Source organism: Amaranthus tricolor, chromosome 3 (genome assembly GCF_026212465.1).
Source record: "Amaranthus tricolor cultivar Red isolate AtriRed21 chromosome 3, ASM2621246v1, whole genome shotgun sequence".
NCBI lineage: Eukaryota > Viridiplantae > Streptophyta > Magnoliopsida > Caryophyllales > Amaranthaceae > Amaranthus > Amaranthus tricolor.
Genome location: NC_080049.1, coordinates 35,197,851 through 35,218,893, shown reverse-complemented (window position 1 = coordinate 35,218,893; position 21,043 = coordinate 35,197,851). Strand labels below are relative to the sequence as shown.

General features: G+C 28.1%; 1 protein-coding gene across 1 annotated transcript; it reads left to right on the top strand.

Annotated features, from left to right (window-relative positions):
• Window positions 1–8,655: 8,655 nt before the first annotated feature.
• On the top strand, window positions 8,656–10,430 carry LOC130808829 (protein JINGUBANG). Its single transcript, XM_057674343.1, has one exon. The coding sequence runs from the start codon at window positions 8,898–8,900 to the stop codon at window positions 10,143–10,145; it is 1,248 nt and encodes a 415-aa protein (XP_057530326.1). The 5' UTR covers window positions 8,656–8,897; the 3' UTR covers window positions 10,146–10,430.
• Window positions 10,431–21,043: the final 10,613 nt, after the last annotated feature.

Sequence of the window (21,043 nt, the reverse complement as noted above, 5' to 3'; positions counted from 1 at the left end):
GTCGTACTTCTATATAATTAAGATCTACTTGTGATTAAATTCATGTACATTGTACAAATTAAAGTACAAGCTAAGGTGCATGCATCCATCTACCATATGAAGTATAATTTAGGTAGTTTGTCGTCCAGCTGAACTATTATCATGTCTTCAAAATATACAAAATATAGTGCAACAATATTTGTTTTATGTTAGATTTCTAAACGCAATTAAACGTGTTAGACAATTAGACTATAAAATATATACTGAGGTCTTAATTATTAGTATAAATTTTTTGTTAAGTTGGTTTTTTGACGAGATATATGAGTCAACGTGACAAGAGATCACGTGTTCGAATTTTATCTATGTCTTATTTTTTCAAGTGTAACATTTAGCACCGTATATGAGAAGGACATAGCATACACCCACACTGCTCACCCAAACCACTTGAAAGGGCGAGTTAGAGATATCATAAGACCCAGTTTATTTATTTATTTTTTTTTTTTAGTTCGTATCTTGAAAAAAAATATATATATACTCCATAAAATATTAATGTATTGATTAATGAAAATCACTCCGACTCAAAAGTTTGACTAAATCTATCACAGTATCCAAACTATAAGTTATAAACCCTAGCCTCCATAAGTCACATTGTACGGATTATCAAATCTTGTGGGATTGCTCCTATATGCTTCCTTCAATTATTAAAATACTTCTTCACCTATTTGAATTTGATATATTTTGGTTAAATTATTATTTTTAGGGGTCGTTTGGATTGACAGCAAATATTTATTGGTAAATAAAAGTCAAATTAGAATAACAAAGTTAATTAGATAAATGATTAAAGGGATTTCATTGTTAGAAGGTAATGAAAAATAGAAAACATAGTATTTTGGGATATAAATTTACCCTAGGGGAGGGTGGGGGAATTCTTTATCTCCTAATGAGGGAAATCAACCTCTTTTTTATTCATCTTTTTTTTATTTTCTCTCATTTTAACTCTATCAAAATTATTTCAATAACTTTATTTGCATTTTTAAATAGCTTTGTTATATTAGTTTGACTTTTTTTATCCCCTTAAATATGCACTCTCAATTCAAGCGAACCCTAATTCTTAAATTTTTATGTCATTGCATGAGGAGTAATTTCAAGAAAACAAAATAACCCTTCTAGAACACAAACATTGACGATATAATTTATGGAATTGGTTTTAGTTAGCTCTTGCTTGTGAATGTATATATTCAAGTAATAGGCTATCAATGTTTTCTTTGACATCACAAAATGATGAATTTTAATAAGACTAATTATCTATCAGAACTTAATTTTATATCACTACCTCATTGATATATATATTTATACTTATGTAGCAAAATGAGTGATATGAAAGGAGTTTTTTTAGCTAGTTTCTAATCGCCTAATATATTTACTAATACTATATAGAATATGTCTTGATGATCCAAAGATTTGAACCTACTTAATATGAATCTACGATTAGTTGTAAACAAAAATGGTTTTGAAAATATGTACAGGTTACAGTCCAGCCATACAAGTCATCCTGCATTAAGGGTCATACAATATTTTTATTTTATTTTAATTACTTATATTTTAAAGTTTGAATGTATAAAAAATAAAGGTGAACATTCTTTGGATGCATGCGCAAGCAAGTAGCAAAGTGGGCATACTTGTAAGCCAAGTTTGGTATTTAGCCACGTTGGTTGTTGAAGTTTACGAGAGGTACGGAAATTTTTATCAATATATATATATATATATATATATATATATATATATATATATATATATATATATATATATATATATATATATATATAATCCAAACAAAGGTCTATGTTTCTTTAACCATTAAAGGTTAAAGTGGTGAGTGGTCCTTGGCTTATTTGTTAGGATTCATATAATATTGCAAACTTCACTCTCTTCATCATGATTATTCTTGATGTATCATTTTCAAAATGTAAGATCATATCATACTATTTGAGTGAGGATTTGATTCACCCTTATTTAAAATTTGATTTGCAATTGTTAACTATGTGTTAAGTTATAAGTTGATGGCCTTGATGTCCTCTAATCTTTTTGTAATGTTAATATGATAAATATCGCTATCGCTAATTAGTATTGATTGTGCCTCTAAATGCAATTACTTATTTTATTTTAGTACTTTAGTAATGCATTTTTTTTAATAAACTTTTGTAATGAATCAAGTAATGGTAATTAGGAAGGAAATACGTCATGCTTGGACAATATTTAATGTTTTGAGTTCCCAAAATTATGGGTTTCTTCCATAATTAAGTTTTGTGAACAGAGTAGCTAAAATTGAAACAGACATATACATGCCCTAACAATACTGTTAATTAACAAAATTTATGTTTTATATTAATTCATTTACCTATGGATACTAATAATATGTGTTGGGTTAAGCTGGTAAAATTTTTCTTATATGACAACAATGATAAAGGTTTAATCCTTAATATGCACATTTTTGTAAAAACTATTTAGTTAATATTTGATTTTGTTTTGGATACACCCTTAAAAATTGACATAATTAAACTCCAAGATTAATGATTCTCCACGTTGGTTGTTCAAGTATATACGATAAGTACGGAAATTTTCTGGACTAAATATAATGTGAAGCCTAAACGCAATAACAAAGGTGTGCCTTTCTTATTTGATTTTGGCCATTGAATTACCTTCGTCTTTTTCTTTTTTCCTTCACATTTTAACGCCACTCCTTTTTAGTGTTGTCTTATCTTACAAGTTACAATTTGCAATGCACGATTTGGTTTTATTTTATTAGTCAACAATTTGCATGAATATTCATTTAAACTTATATATAAGAGGATGTTATAAGATGAATATAATGACCTACGAATAAAGGAGTGAAAAAAGAGATTTTTTTTTTCACAAGAAACTTGTATTGTATGAGACCGTTTCACCATACGGACTCGTAGAATTAGCTTATTTTTCTAAATAATCACTTTAAAATTATAAGTGATCCCTTTAAGACATTAAATATACATTAGTCAGCCCAATAGTGATGATCTTACTATGAGATCGTCTCATTTAAAAATAATTTGTGTAAAAAAATTTTCTTGTTATAATCTATAATTTAATGCAACTTTATTTGACATGAAATTATTTTTATGATTAAAAATAACATCCATATAGGAAATTAATTACATGCATGCTATATATTTTATTGGCGTTACATAAATTAGAATGAGATCGACTAATCCAAATACTTTATATGTTTATTATAATTATAATTAATAGTGATATTTTTTAATATAATACATATCACAATTAATTGTATATATTTCGGATAAAAGTAACTAAAAACATGTGGATCGGACAAGTTGACTGAAAACTTGGGATATGATTTTTGTTGCAACACTATAAAGTGATAGGTAATAGAAGTATGATTGAGTTTCAGATATATTTTCCTAAATCTTGATATGGTACAGGTGGTACTTGTAACACCCGGCTCAATCGAATACCGGTGACTACTCATGTAGACTGTAGACTAGCCCACAGATCAATACAACTCTTTTCAGCGTACTTTGGCCTTATTCGTGCGCACCTAAAAAAACTTTTCAGAAGGTCACCCATTCTAAGATTGCTTCTCACCAAGCATGCTTAACTGTGGAGTTCTTAGCAAATGGGCTCCCGTGAAAAGAAGATGCACCTTTTTGATATATAAAAACATATTCACGTGAGATCTTGATAGATTCGCTCAATATATATTTTCTAAATATCAACTTTTTAAAATATTTAAAAAATCTCAATTTAAATATTTGACTTTTAAATTCACATTGAAATCTACGTTAAAAGTAAATGCAAATAACAAATGAAAACGAAAGAACTATAAAAAAAAAATATAAGTAGAAATATTTTAAGGAAAACAACAAATAAAATGATAAAAACAACAAATAATATAAGTAGAAATATTTTAAGGAAAACAACAAATAAGATTAATAGAATTAAAACATCAAATACGAAAGAAGAAAGTACTAAATTGTAATAAATAACAACACTTAAGAAGAAAATGATCAAACATTACGTAATTAATACTAATTAAACACAGCTGAAATTTGTCGGTGTCACTAAGAAGCATGTCTCTTTAGATTTGGGCATACGCCACTAATCAACCACCTTCTTGATTGTCTCTATGTAAAAATCAATAATAATCTATAACTTTATAAATTAATCAATTTGATGGGGAATTAAGACTTATCATATCATTTGTCATCTTTTAATTTCTACACAAAAAGTGCGGAAAACAAGCAAAGTCATATTTAGATGCCTTGGACTTGGCCAGACATGTTTGTCGTCGGTCTTGTATTAATATACTACTAATTCTTGTTGATTGTTCATGTCTTTGGCCCTATGTCGTTTATTTCATCATAATTCATTTCATTAAATATTTTTTAAACTACCTAATAAAAAGTACTTCTATTAACAAAGACAGTTGTGAATTTTATTAAATAATTTTTACAGATGATCAACTCAATTAATAAAAACTAACGTTATGTACATATATGAGTGAAAGATAATTTTAGTTTCACATTCATTTATGACTCAAGTTAATTTTTTATCATTTTATCATATAATTTTAGAGTGAAATTCCATTTGGATGAAAGAGATGAAGGATTGTTCATCGTTTGTGATCCTCCCCCAACAATAATAAATTGTAATTATTTGATTGAGTGTATGGTTTGGTAGGGTTGTTTAAACTACTAACTTACACCAAGATCGTATTGGTGATTTACTTATATATAACTTTAGTCAAGAGAAAATTTATCCCACATTAGAAAAAAGAAAAAAAAAAACTTTGGTCATGAAAAAATTTATCCCACATCAGAAAAAAAAAAAAAAGAAAAAAAAGAAAAAAAAAACTAGTAGCTTTGAATCTATAACTTTAATAGGCTTATCCATTATCCAATGTAAGAAAAACAAGGCCTAAAATTAGTACACCATCACATTTTGTAAACTCGGAAATTCTAAGAATATGATAAAGTATTATCTCTAGCAGGAATTAATTGCTAGAATTGCATAGTAATTCATCAATTGATATATTTATTTTGTAATATTTATGTATAAGAACAAAATTAGTAAAATGAGGTCATGTTTAATTTGTATAAATAATTATTTAAATAATGCTAACTTTTTATAATTTTTAATAATTTAGTTAAATATATTAAATGATGAAAATAATAAACTTAACGAAAACAAAAAAAGTATAAAAAATTACTTCTATTAAGTATAATTATAAACTACTATAAATACAGTAGAACTCAAAAAATTATACTAGTCAATAGTAGAGTTATACAAGTATTATTTGTGTTGAAGTAATATGACTATATAAGTTTTCAAACTACTAAAGTTGACGAGTAACAAATTAGTACTCTTTGGTTTAGTTTATTAGTCACATTTTCACCAAAAAAAAATCTCACAATTTAAATAAAAGTGTAATCAATAAGTTAAATGGGGAATATATAAATGTTCAAGATGACCTTGACTTTGCATGACTTAATTTAGCGCCAAATTGGGTTACTTTAAAGTTGGGCCATTGGCCCATTGTAGAAGCAGCTTTACATAGCTAAAGTTGGTCTTTAGTCGTAGGCGTTTTTATAGGACCATGAACATTGAACACCGAACAGGACCAGATATGAGATTAGTATACCCCATTTGTCATCGTCTGGGAGTAAACTACAGTTGTCTAATGCTTGCCAGTTTGGCACCTTTTTTCCGCCACCAATAATCTATCTTTCCCTCGAAACTCAGCACTGCCGGTTATGTGCCAATTTTATATTATAGATTTTTTAATTTAATTTAAGGAAAAAATAAAATCAAAGTACTAGTTTTTGATAAAATCTCACTATTGATTTAACTTTTTAAAAATACCAATATAAAATATTAAAATTTATTATGAATTTATCAACACCGTAAAATATTACTCCAATTTTTATTGTAGTTCACCAACATATTAGTTCAAATTTTACCATGCCAATTAGGGGTATGTAAAGATATCCAAGTCAAATCATTTCAGCTAGAATATTTGGGACAAAATGTTGTATAGGACAGAGTGTGGGCCCTTTAAGAAAACTTTTGATTATAAAATGAAAGTTACAAAAATGCATATGCTAAGGTGGATGTGCGGTAACACAATGATGATATGAGCAGAACTGGGAGTCTAGAAAGAAACTAGGGGTTACCCCTATATCTATAAAGATGCGTAAAAATAGATTAAGATGGTTGGAACATGTGAAGAGAAAAAGTTTTGACGCCCCCGTGAGAAGGATCGACATTACATTGGAAGTCAAGGATGACATAAGAGAATGTGGGAGGAACAAATAAAGAATGACTTGCATGACCTACACCTCTATGAATACCTGAACAAGAATAGGGGCAATTGGAGACGCTTTATCCATGCTTTAGACTACTGATACTCTTTGCAAAATCGTATATTGGGATATCTGGTTTTTCTATTTTTATATTTTTTTATTAATTTTTGATTTTAAATTGAAATAGAGTACTTTAAGTACAAAAGTGGATGTTTTAATATGTTTCGTACTTTTGTTGTGTTGTTTAGTATTGCGTGAGACCATCTTTTTAATGAAAATTTTAGTTCTTTTAAACATTAATTAACCGACCAATAGAAAAACGAGTTTAATTTGTAAACCCTGGTTTGAGATGAGAAGAAAATGTGCTTTAATGTATTCATAATGTTACTCAAATCAATTAGATGTAGTTCAATCTTAATTTCATACTCTTTTGGTAAGTACTATGTGTTTCCTTTTAATTTTCATCACTTTACATATTAGTTTGTCGCATTAATTTTGTACTCTTTTTTTTCTGAAAATGGTCTTATTCTTATTTTTTAAATTTTATTTACAAACTTATACCCTCTGTCCATTTTAATTATTCAAATTTATCATTCATTTTTTTTGTTTTATTCTACAGATAAATTCCTTTTTTTTACATAGCTTGTGTGAAATGAAAGGTATATAGGAAGTATTTCATAGTTTATCATGGTTAATGTGAAATAATATAATCTTAGAAAGAATGGTCTTCAACATCATTTCCAAGCTGTGCATGAGTAAGAATAAAGTATGAGTTGACAACTTACAACTTCTATGTGTAGCTACCAATGTTTGGTGTTTTGAATGTTACAAATGGTATCAGAGCAACTATTTCATCTAATAAAGTAGATCCTTAAAGCCTAGTAGAGACCGATTTGTAGGTGATATAAAGATGTTATAGTTATAATATTGTGTTAATGTATGGTTTTTGGATAAGATCTAAAGAACAAAACTTTTCAAGAATTAATAACATTATGATCAATGACCTTTTAAAAAGTTTTCTAAAAATGCACAAATAAATATAAAATACACAAATTAATTTTTTAAACTATTACATGTGACATTTGCTAATACAAATCAATTGTAAATTCATAACAAAAAATCGTTTTAACAAACTTGGGTTGTTTTTTTAACGTGAATGGGCTGGTAGTAGTAAACAAACTTAAATATTTTCCATACATATCAACATCATAAATTCTTACTTGTGACCGTCTTTACAAAAGACGTCTCAAGATTGGGCCAACCAATTTTTAAATTAAAAAAAAAATTAACTAAACTTTCTAAACAATGCTTTTAAACTTTTGTTTTCGGTTTTCCTTTTTTTTCTTTCCTGACAAAACTACTCATCTTCCTCTCTCAAACTCCATTTGTGGTTTTCAATCTCCATCTTTCTCTCTCAAACTCTATTGTTGTTTATTCTCTATTTATCTTCTTCAACATTTGCAAAAACATCAAAGTTATGTATTTATACTTCATCATTTTTGTTTTTAAAGCTTTCATTTTCATTTTTTTTGGGTTGATTGTGATATATATTAGTTGGATTTACAATTTTCTGATTTTTTGTTTAAATTAAGTTTCATCAATGTTGTAAATAGTGATGTTGAAGAAGACAACAATGTCTATTGTTTGGGGAAATTAATTAAAATAATTGTGGTTATAACATAATATATTGGGAGTTATAACATAATATATTTGAGGTTATAACCATAATATATTTGGAGTTGTAACATAATATAGTTGGAGTTATAACAAAATATATAATTGCGGTTATAACGTAATAGATTTGGGTTTATAACAGTATATATTTGTGATATAATACTACAGAATTGATATTATAATAATATAAGCAAAGATATTATGTTATAAAACCTCAAATATATTAAGTTTTAATTCCAAATATATTGAGTTATAACCTTAAATATATTATGTTATAACCACACATATATTATGTTATAACCCCAAATATATTATTTTATAACCTCAAATATATTATTTAAACCCTAAATCATAAAAATTAGCCATAATTGTCATTTTCAACATCACAGTTTTCCACCACTGATGAACTTTAATTTTTAAAAAAAAAATTAAAAAATCTGATTTATTACTAAATGATGTTTTATTTTGCTTAGAAATAGACTATTAATCAGAAAAGTTTTTATCTTCCAAAAAAGAAAGTAGTTTTCTACAATTTTTTAAAAACAATATTTTTTTTAAATTAAGATATTTTCTAAAGAAGAAAACTAAATTAGATTCTTAAGAGCCTTCTTTAAAAAAGATGATATCTCAGAGAAACCTTATATCAACATTCACACAACTCAACGTAGAACCATTTATGTATCGGAGGAGTGGTCAATTTACCCGACTTATTTCCATCACTAAACAAGTTACAGACTTACAGTACATATACCGCTCTATCATCTTCACCATTCTCCCCCACCCCATTTCTCAGTCTCTTCCCTCCACGCTGGCACCTTCTTCCACTCTCTCAATATAAAACCCATCTTCCTCCCTAACCTCACACCGCACTTTTCTTCTCCAAACAAAAAAATGACGCTGAAATCTCGAATTTCTCTCTGCATAACCGCCATTAATTCCGATGATTCTAACCCATCTCCATTTACAACTTCACCTTCCTCTAATATCACGAGCAATAGCAGCTTAACAAGTCATCTCTCTCTTCAAACTCTTCCGTCTGTTCCTTCTCTTCAAACTTTCTCTCTCTTCGACATTACAGCAGATATTACCCTCACTCATTCTCTCTCCTCTTCTCTCTCTCTACCTTCTTCCATTTCCTCACTTTCTCTCTCTTCTTCTTTACTCTACGTTTCATTCGGCCACCAAATCAATGTCTACGATTATTCATTGAGTTTTTCACTACTTGAAACCTTCAATTCTAATGGAGATTCGTATGGCACCGTTAAATCTATCGGATTCTGTGACGGAAAAGTTTTTTCTGCTCATCAAGATGGAAAAATTAGGGTGTGGAAGTTAACGGAAAATGATAAGCGGCGACGCCATAAGTTGGTTTTAACTTTACCGACTTTAACTGACCGGTTGATCCGGTTTCCGGTTCCGAAGAATCACGTGGAAGTCAGACGACATAGAACGCGTCTTTGGGTTGAACACCACGACGCCGTTTCAAGCTTAGCTGTTACAAACGGAAAAGTCTACTCCGTTTCTTGGGATAAAACGTTGAAAATTTGGTCACCGTTAAAAAATTTTCGGTGTAAAGAATCTGTGGCGGCACATGAAGATGCAATTAACACCGTAGTAGTTTCTTCCGATGAGATTATTTACACCGGGTGTGCTGATGGGCGGATCCGGGTATGGGGTAAAAAACCCGCCCCAAAAAAAACCAATAGTAGTATTTCACAAATTGCTACATTAGAAAAACATAAATCAGCTGTAAATGCATTGGCGTTGAATTCTGACGGTTCGATCTTATTCTCAGGTGCTTGCGACCGTTCGATATTGGTATGGGAGAGAGAAGACAGTGGGAAGTATATGGCTGTAAGTGGGGCCCTTAGAGGTCATGATGGGGCCATTTTATGCTTGATCAACATCGGTGATTTTTTGATCAGTGGTTCAGGTGATCGGACGGTTAGGATTTGGCGGCGTGGGTTTGAAGGAAAGTTCTGCTGTTTGAGTGTATTGAGTGGGCATAAAAAGCCAGTAAAGTGTTTAACCGGAAAGATGGAAGGTGATGATCGAATTTTATTGTTTAGTGGTGGACTTGATGGGGAGATTAAGGTTTGGAATATTAAAATTAATTACTCTAGCAGTCATATGTTATGACATTATATTGTCTCAGTTTGATTAATTATAGGCTTAATTAATTTTTATTTAACTTAGAAAAAATTGCGGGAAAATATCAACTCTAATTTTTCGATGTTGATTAGACTCCAGTATGAATTGATCAAAGGTGGAATAATGGGTATCTACACATCCTAATGTTGTCTCATTATTTGTTATTGTATTGTTTGATTTTATTTGTTCACGTTAAAAGGTTGTAAATTAAAAGGGATGAAAAGAAAATTAATATGTAACATTTTAAGTAATGGGATTATTGGTTTGATTTCATACATAATGTTATTAGTTTTTTTTTTATTTATGGTTTAATTAATAGGATTATTGGTTTATTTATTTTAAGTAAGATTGTGGATAATGGACTAGACTTTGAATCTAGTATGTTATAACATTATTTAGACAAGATTTTGATATAAATATTTACAGTGTAAATTTTCATGAAATATATTATGTTATAATTAAATAAATTTATTTGTTTATAATTTTTCATTATTATTTAATATCATACATTTTTAAATAGTAATATTATTTTATAAATTAAATAAGATGATTAAATCTAAATAAATATAATCATCAAACTTAGTAAATATTTTTCAACCAAAATTCTATTAAATAATACGGATTACTAAACAGAATATCAATGTTTGTATTTCCTTTGTACTGAAATCATAGATTGAGATTTGAGATAATAATTTGATGTCGTTTAATGCTTGGTTGTAAGCAACTTAATTGACGCATGACATTGGAAATGAATAAGAAGTAACGATACAAATACAATTTTGCAACTTGGAAGACCTGACAAATAACTCATCAATGAGAATTGAGAGGTGTGGTTTAGTATGGAAAAAGTAATATTGATTAAAAAAGTGGATTTTAAATAAAAATATTTAAAACTATTTTTTTAGATATCTTCAATTCTAATGGGATGAAAATATATGTATGAGATACACATATTTTTATAATTGTATGATTGTATCCTTAGCTTACTATAGAATGTAGAATGTATGAGATAAACTGGATTTTAAATAAAAATAATAATTTAAAACCAATGGGATGAAAATATATGTATGAGCTACACGTATATCTGTATATTCGTATGATAGTATACTTAGCTTACTATAGAATGTAGAATGTATGAGATACATCATTACTGAAGAAAATGATGTAGAAAATGCCAATTAATTCATCTAAGATGTAGTAATATTGTTGATGTGTTGTTGATTTTGCATCAAAATTGATTTTTACATGTTTCATACTTTTACAGCTATTTTTGTGAAAGACTGTTTCTCATAGAGACGATTTTAAACCAAAAAACTCACATTTTTATTTTCTTTTTAATTTGTATTAATTAGGCTATTTAGCCCATATCTTTAATGAGTCTTACGAAAAGACTGTTTTTATCAACAATTTGTGCTAATTTTATTATTATTATTATTATCATATATATATATATATGTATATATATATAATATATATATATATATATATATATATATATATATATATATATATATATATATATATATATATATATATATATATATATATATAAACTTATCTTAATTTGACTTTTGTATATTTTAACTCATAATTTTCATAATAAATACATTCAATTTTATATGTAAAAACATTTTGAAATTTTGATATTATGAAATTGATTATCTAGAGGAATCAAATAACATCTCTTTTAATTAACTTTTTATAAGTAGTGAAAAAATCAAAACTTTATTTCTGAATAGTTTAAAAGTCACAATAATCAATAGAAAAACCAAGAAAATAGTAATAATTAATTAATTAAAAAAAATACTATATAATAATTTTAAGGGAAATTCCAAATGGTAGCATCGAACTTTCATGAAATGCCAGTGGTAGCAATTTTGTAAGATTTTTTCACATGTAGCATTGAGTTTATGCATTATCTAATTGTCGTAGCATTTTCCGTTAAATTCTTGTCAATTTCCGTTTAATTCACCATTTTGATGTTTTTACCCTTATTAAGTGTTGGTTCTTGTCTTTGTAATTTGTCCCAAGTATATGAGAGCGTTGATAAATTAAATGGTGAATTAAACGTTAAAATGTTGAATTAAACATTTGAGAGCATAAAAATAGTTTAGGCCAAATTATAAAGACAAGAACCAACACTTAATAAGAGTAGAAAAATCAAATTGGTGAATTGAACAGAAATTGACAAGAGTTTAACGGAAAATGCTACGGCAGTTAGATAAGGCATAAACTGGATGTTATCATATGAAAACATCATACAAAAGTGCTATCACTGACATTTCATAAAAGTTCAATATAACAATGTGAAATTTCCCTAATTTTAAACATACTAGCTAATACACATTAGTAATGAATTTTTGAGCAAAAAGTAAGAAAAATTTGCAAAATTAACAAAATATTCTCATTTTATAATAACATGAAGCAAATCAAGAACTGTTGCTTAAATGTTAACAAAATCAAAAACTCAATATGATTTGGTAGTGTTATTTATATATTTAACAACTCTTAATATATTTTTTTAATCACATAATTTGAACTATTATCTAAGCACAAACATATATTAAGATTCTATTTACAAACTCTTACATACAAAAAGAAAAATATAGCATATGACTAGAAAAAGGTGGCAATAATTTGTATTGTATTTCTTATTTATATAAATTCATACATGATATTTGCTAACAAACTAAATCAATTAAAAACATTATTTTTTTTAGTTTTATCATTAATAAAAATAATGTTATATCGTTCTAACCCTCCCAAGTCAGGCCGTATTATTTAATAATATTAAGATAATAAAATATTAAATAGTTATTATCACTAGATAATAAAAATAATGTTCATAAATACTTCCAATAAAAGGGTTTTAGGATGATTTTGGACTTACCAAACAGTGCATGACATAAGCAGCAACGACCAAGACGTGTTTGTAAATATTGCATTGGTTGGTTCCAATTAATTTTTTTTATTTAAGTACATGTTAATGAATTTTTTCTATTTTTATTTTTAGACTTAATCTCACTCAATGGCTGAGTTATATTGGAGCCCATGGGTCACGTGTTTTTAGGCGTTTTTTTTTAAAAAAAGTTTCAAAGTAGATTTTTCTATTGGTAAAAGTAAAAGTGTAAAATTAATACTGAAGTTTTTTGATGAAAAATACTCCCTTATTTTAGTAATTTATTCTTATTTATTTATTTAATCTTCTTTTTTTAATTTGGTCAGTCGCTTTATTTTGTTCAATTTCCTTTTATGGTATGTTGTATTTAAAATTTTAGCAAGTAAGGGTAAAATAATTGTTTATTTTACAAATAAAACTCTGTCAAAATTTCATCTATTAGTTGATGCCCCTTGGGACTCTAAACCCTAAATCTGTCACTAATCTCACTGCTTTTATTCTTTATAATTTGTCATTATTTCTAACATTTTCACTATTTTAACTCAATAATATAACTAACTTCTTATTCTTCGTGCTAAATAATTTAATGAGGCTAATTTATTTATATCAAAAAATAAATGTTAATTTTGAAATAGATCATTATTCGTTTTTGGTGGTTTTCTGAAATAAACAAGCTGGTGATGTTACCGTACCCTTTGAAAATAGGGTTGGTCTTTGATGTCATATTAGAGAAGGATTATACTACACACTACACAGCATGTGAATACTTCAGCCTCATCCTGGAACACTACATTAACTCGCCCACAGACTTCCAACATACTGCTATGAATTTCCTGAATGAGTATACTTCCTAATTTTACAAAAAAAGTTATGTATAATACTCCTTATTAAGGAGTTTAATTTATAGGAGTATAATTAATTATTGTATGTTTTTATGCTTTATTAACTTATTTATTAAATTATAAGGTAGATTGTGAGAAAAAGAAAATTAGAGAAAAATGAATTTTAAGACCTTATTTGAAAAAATAGCTTTGCAATTAAATGAGACAAGATTTAATTCTATTAATAACTTTATATTTATTTATACTATGTACAATTAATATTGTGAATTATAGGCATCTTGCACTCATAGATAGGTAATGAATGATGTTATCATTTGGTGTTCTCATAATATACTCGTAAACTACTAGAATTAAGTTCTATGTATGGATAAACTAAAAAAATAGTTATCATACACAAAATTATTCATTTATTTGCATCCACATATTTTTTTTCTTTCTTACGGGTCAATTCTCATAAAAGACTATTTAAAACAATTAATAAAATAAATTTAGGTTTTCATGAATCATGACTTATAAAATATAATTTTTATCAAACATAAATTTTTGTGAGAAATGGTTTCTTTGAGAGACCATCTCTAATTAAATCCGTCTATAAAAGAAAATATAGAGTAAAAATAGACATTAAATTTTAATAGACAGCGTTTAAGAGAAAAGAAAGATGGTCTCTTAGGATAAAAACATAATTTAATAGAATAAAAGAGTTATTATTTCTAAATTACTCATGCAATGCGAGAATCAATCAAAAATTAATTATCCAATACAACTAGCATTTTATTGGACTACTTGGATAATAAAAATCATCCTAATTAGTAGAATATTTCACATAAATCAATTGTCCATAATCTATAGGTACATTTCTTCATCAATTCGTTCGCTCGATAAATAGTAAAATTCGACAACAAATCTAAGAGTCAAATTAAATCAGATTTAGTGTCAACGCTAATTGCCAGCATATGATTGAGAAAATACGAGTTGTACATATTTTATATGTATCACCATCTTTAACACATCGATTTACGACAAACCATATATATAACTTATTGTGTAACTTATGTTTACTTGATTATATGTTGACATTAACAATACATTCAAACCAATTTAACAATAAGTATATTTTATTTATCTATTAATAACGGATGGTCTATTGAATTGGTTAAGTTTTTTCTTTTGAAAACTAGCTAAGGATATTTTAAATGAGATAATTGAGGAGGCATAAAACTTGGTGCTTATGTAAAGGCCTACTTGTTTGATTAAAATAAGTCTTAGCCAATTATTGGAAAATGTTACCGTCACAATTTTTGTAGTACTAGCAATAGCAATATTGCAACGCTCATGTGAATAATAATTAAGTTAGGTAATTAGTATCTTCATAATTATCAAATTAATACAACTTGCATTAAAAAGTCGAAACCTAATTAATTTGATCCAAAGATTTCATAACGTAACATGAAGATTTCATTGAACATTTAAGGTTTAGTCAACAAACTATTATAAAACGTGGATATTAATAATCTTTGTATTTAGATGAATCAAACAAGATCTTACTTGATTATATTTTAATTAATAGGCTAAGAATAAAATATAAATTAAGAGTAATACGTGAGTAATCTCCAAAAGTAAATAAGAATAGATTATTACATAAGAGAAATAAATTGTGAGACAACGCTCCCTCCCTCGCTAACTAAGTAACTAAGTTCCGCCATTAGTTATTAATCAACATCTTAATCCTATATACTGATTACTGAAAGGGATTAAGTCATAATCCGAACTTATTTTAATGCATAATGAATGATTAAATAAGTTTACCGTTAATCAGTTATTTATTGGACCATTAGCTAAAAGTTTTACTCCATGTTATATTACTTGTCTTTATATGAATACATTATCCGTGATGTATGCACGATTAATGTGAACGTGCTGTAATCAAAGCACCAAAAGCTTGTTTTATTAAGTAAAATAATTAATTAAATAATTAAGAGTGAGATATACATATTAATAATGTAAGTCAAATATAATCTAATGTACTGATGCTAATTATGTAGGATTTTCCTGTACCACCTGCGACGAAACTGGGTTACTTAGCAACGTAACAGATTAGTGCTTTCTACCAGCTAATCGGTAATCAGTATTCACTAATCACACATTAAATTATTAATAATTGATAAATCAACTTGCATATTAATTAATTCACTTAATTTTGTTTCTACAACTAGTTGTTTTTTAATTTTTTATTTATTTTTAGTCACATGATAGGTTGAGGGAAAACAAAAATTAGGGAAAACGACAATATGTACTTTCTCCGTTTTTTTTTTGTTTGTCCGCTTTACTTTTGCATGTATTTTAAAGCAAATTTTGAGTCTTAATATCTCTAAGTATGCATCATCAAAACTTGTAAAATTATATAGTAGGAGTATTAAAAAATTTACATCAAGATGAATCTAACAAAATCGTAGATGATATATTTCATCTTCAATATATACCTAAATAATCTTATTTAAATTTCTCTTTTCCAAATGCTTCCTTCGTTCTTATTTAGTTGTAATATTGCCTTTTGACACAAATATTAACAAATGTCATTGTCAAGTATATAACGTCTATAATACCGCTAATAATAGATGGTAAAAAGTTAAAAATGAACAAATAGAGACTAAAGTAGGTGTCAAATAAAAAATTATTTATTTACTTTTAACTAAAAAAGGCAATGTTGTAAATATTGTAAAATATTCAAAAGAAGAAAATGTTCCAAGTAACTTAGAATGAAGGAAGTAAAACTTAAATATATAAAAAAAAATAAAAAAAAGTGTAAAATGTATTTGATGTTGACTTTTAACGACTTGTATATTGACTATGATTAATGCTTAAAAGTCTACACGAAGATAGAAACAGCACTGTCTGAAGTAGTACTAGCTAGACTTGTAGTTGCAGCCTTGCAGGTCTTGTTTGGCTGCGAAAGCCCATCAAATTTTCTGGTTCCAATAATGGTTAATGGATGGTCATATACCTTAATAATTGCTACTTGTCTTTCAATAAGATAATAATAGACTAAAAGTTTGTAACTTTCTAATTTATATAAGTTGGACTATATAACCTATTATATATTATTTGTGTTTTTTAATGTAAGCGTCTTATACAACAATTTGTGTGTTGTAATATAGTAGTAGTTGACTAATTATTAGAGGTTCTTCAATTTGCTACATTTAGCTGTTTTTTTTTAAACAATATTTCTAGAACTTATTTTTAAAAAGTAAATCAATATTAAAGTGAGGAAGGGAAAAAAATAATTTTAAACATTCAAAAACTAAGTTAAGGATCAATGAAAATCTGTCATTGTATCTATTACTTACTGTAGTTTTCACCAAGTGATAGAGAGCTTATTTCTTTTTTTTTTTGCACGCCTATTAAAGTCTTCAAATTTGCTAGATGGGGATGGTTTTGGGTTCAGAATTCCGTTGGATCCGTTTCGGATTCACCCCTTTTTTAAGAGACTGGGTCTTAATTTTTGAGACCCATCGTATCCGGGTCGGATCTGGATCCAAATAATATTTGACGGGTCCCGGTCTGAGTCCCAAAGTGCAGACCCTGATCCAGACCCGACCTTGAGACCCAGACCCTAGACCCGGCCACTCAGACAAGTGTTTTTACTTATGCATTAAGACAAGTTTTTGGTTTTTAATTATGCATTTAGACAAATATATTTAGTTCTTAGTAATTATTTTATATTTGAATTTCATGGACTTATTATATTTAGTTCTTAGTAATTATTTTATATTTGAATTTCATGGACTCGAATAAGTGTTTGTTATACGACAATAAGTTGCTTACAAAAATACAGAAAGACTCGCAAAAGGTTCAATTTTGACAAATCAAAGAGACTTTGTTTAAGACTCATTAAGGACCCTAAACCCGTCAGATCCAGAAGGTCTGGGTCTGGGTCTGAAAATTTTAGACCCTTGGAATCCGAGTCTGGCCAGACCCGCTCCAAACTCGCCCCATGACCATCCCTAGCTGTACACTTGCACACAATCTAATCGATTAATGGATTAACTTAATTTGAAAAGTGAGATTATTTTCAAATTTAGTTTGCAATTTAATTTTTTGGTTTTTAGTAGGTTAGAACCCAATTTAAACCAAACAAATTATTCTATTTCCCATCTATACTTAACCATATTGTATTAAAAAATAAATTCTAGTCAATTTGTATTAATTTATAAGTTAAAACATAGTCTTCATACTATCATAGAGTTGACTGTTTAGGAACCTAATAATTAAACAAATAACACTCCCTCCAATTCACTAGTAATGCCTATTTGCTTTTTGAATGTTATTTATTTGTTACTATTAATTTGTATTTTATTATTAATCTGTAAGTTAAAACATAGTAAGTGAGATATTGTTTGATTCGTCTCAATGCAAAGACTATTGATATGAATTTTTCATAATTTTAAAAAATGCACAATTAGAGATATTAAGCGTTGAATAAGTGCATTGGATAGAGTGCATAAGCAAATGAGACATTAATAGTGAATTGGAGGGAGTACATAAATTGATAAAGTAATAACAATGCATACATGTAAGTTACTCCTAGTATCTTGAAGAGGAAGTCTTATTAAATAACAGTGATTTGTAAAGTTACCAAATCATTCTTATATGGTAGGATTTAATTGGATGAGAATTTTGTGATTTTAATTTATCTATTTTGATTTTTATATTTTATTAGTCTTATTTTCCTCTGTCTTCTTTGGTTATTCATAAATTACGGTGATCAGCAAAATCACGGTAATTGATGAGGAATTTTTGCAAAGTATTGAATTCAACTTTGAGAATTGGATTTTTTTTCAGTCGGAGGGCAAATACAATTTTCTTGAAAAATTAAGGATTCGATTCTAGTCTAGCACTATCATTTCAAAGCCGATCATAAACTAAAATAAATGAATAAATAAATAAATATAAAAAACATTTTCTCCATTTCTTAGTGTAGTTTGCATAAGAAATATTTACGAGAATGAAGAAAAATAAAATTCATTAGTTAATTGAATGATAAATTTGATGGCAGAAAGTGGATACCATAAACATTAAAAAATATTTTTAAAAAATTAATGAAAAATATAAGACCACAACTAATAAAACTATGTTTTTATATAAAGGTAGTGAGAAACTATAAGGAATAAAAAATATTTTTTTTAAAAATAAATAAAAATATTAAAAAATAAAGTTTGAATAAAATATGTGGGAACCATAAATATTATTAAAATATTAAAATGAGGATGCACAAGGTTATTCTTATCTAAAAGTTGTGATATAAATAAAAAATACTACCTCCTATTCAGCTGAATTGTCCCATTTTTTTTTGGCACTATTCACTTATCACTCTTAATTTGTATTTTACTCTTAATCTATAAGTTAAAACATAGTCATATGGGATCTTGTTTGATTTGTCTCAATACAAGGATTATTAATATCAACTTTTTATAATTTTTAATTAAGCATAATTTGAGATATTAAGAGTTAAAATGTTGCCTCGGCAAGTGTGAAAAGTCAAATGGGACAGTTCAGCTGAATAGGAAGGAGTATTAAATAAAACACTTTAAAATTTTAAAATGACAAATAGAAACTTCTTTAAGAAACAGAGAAAATATTATATTCACCTCTTAAACGTGTTCCAAAGGCCTTTCAAGTTTAAATAAGTGGGCCAATACGGTAACATAAAGCGAATACATAGAACTTTATTTGGATCCAGATAAGGCACTTTTCTTTAATTGCAAATTGCAATATCACAATCCTAATAATTATTGACAAATTCTTTATTTGATACCGTTTTATCGTGAGATGGCTTAATATAGGCTGACATCATCATCATACCCAGTGTATTCCGCTCATAGACAACTATGATCACGGTCTGAGGAGGGAAGAGAGATAGCAGCTCATACCCATTTAGGAAAGTGCGGTCAAAGAGTCTCTCAACTCAAGAAGGGTCTTCAAAGAGAGAGGAAACTGCAACTATCCGAAAGCCTGCAACTTACACCCACGTTAACCATGAATAGTAATCAACTAACTACATATACACAACAAATAGAATACGTACAAATAACTAAAAATATGATAATTGTAAGTGAGGTGGTAAAGAACAATAAGTAAAGGCAAAGAACAGTAACAAACAGTGGTTAAGAGGGACATGTCTAGTAATCTAAGATGTGGATAAGGCACCGCCAACCCGCTCTATCCCTGGTTAGCTCCTTAGAGAGGTGAAGTTCATACAGGTCATTTTTAATATGCTCCTCCTACGTTCTCCTAGGTCTTCCTCGACTTCTCTTGCCCTCCACTATGATGTATCTGATCTTACTTACTGGGGCGTCATGGGTCTTTCTCTGCACATGCCTAAACCATCTCAACCTGTTCTCCCGCATCTTTGCAGAGGGAGGTGCAGCCCCTAACTTCTCCCTAAACTCCTGGTTTCTTATCCTATCCATTACAGTTTTACCACACATCCACCTCAGTATAGGCATTTCTGTTACTTCTATGCTCTGTTCGAAAACCTTCTTTACGGGCGAACATTTTTTCCCGTACAACAAAATCGCCAAATTGTAATGAGATAAAATTTACCCTATAGTCTACTAGGTAATTTTTTATCAAAAAGTACTCCGGTTGCTGCTCACCACTTAAGCCACCCCGCCTGTATACGATTAGAAAAGTCTCCATCAATCTCCCCGTTACTCTGAATCACCGATCCTAAAAAATTGGATTTGGTCGTACTTGCAACAACTTCTTCCCCTATGAGCTGACCTAAGATTTAATTTAAAAGTAAATAAGAAAAACAATTATCAAGTACGACGTGCTCGGTTACATTTCAATTTACTTAATTTGTTATTTTAAAAATTATTAAATATGCTGCTTATATGTATTCACCGTAACCGTGTCATACAAGACCTGCGGATAATTATTTTAGGTTATTTAATTATATAAGGCATTGTGGACAAATATGGACTTCAATTTCCTTTGGAGTCGTTATTAATAGTGCATTTGATATTCTACCTATACTCAGGAAGGAGACCCATATTAATATCCTTGTGGCCCATAGATAAACCCTTCTGGTTCATTTGCCATCGAATCACTTTCTTTCAGGAGACACTCTTATAAGAGATCGTCTT

Excerpts from the sequence above, each read along its gene's own strand:
- LOC130808829 (XM_057674343.1), top strand. The coding sequence starts at position 8,898 with ATGACGCTGAAATCTCGAATTTCTCTCTGCATAACCGCCATTAATTCC.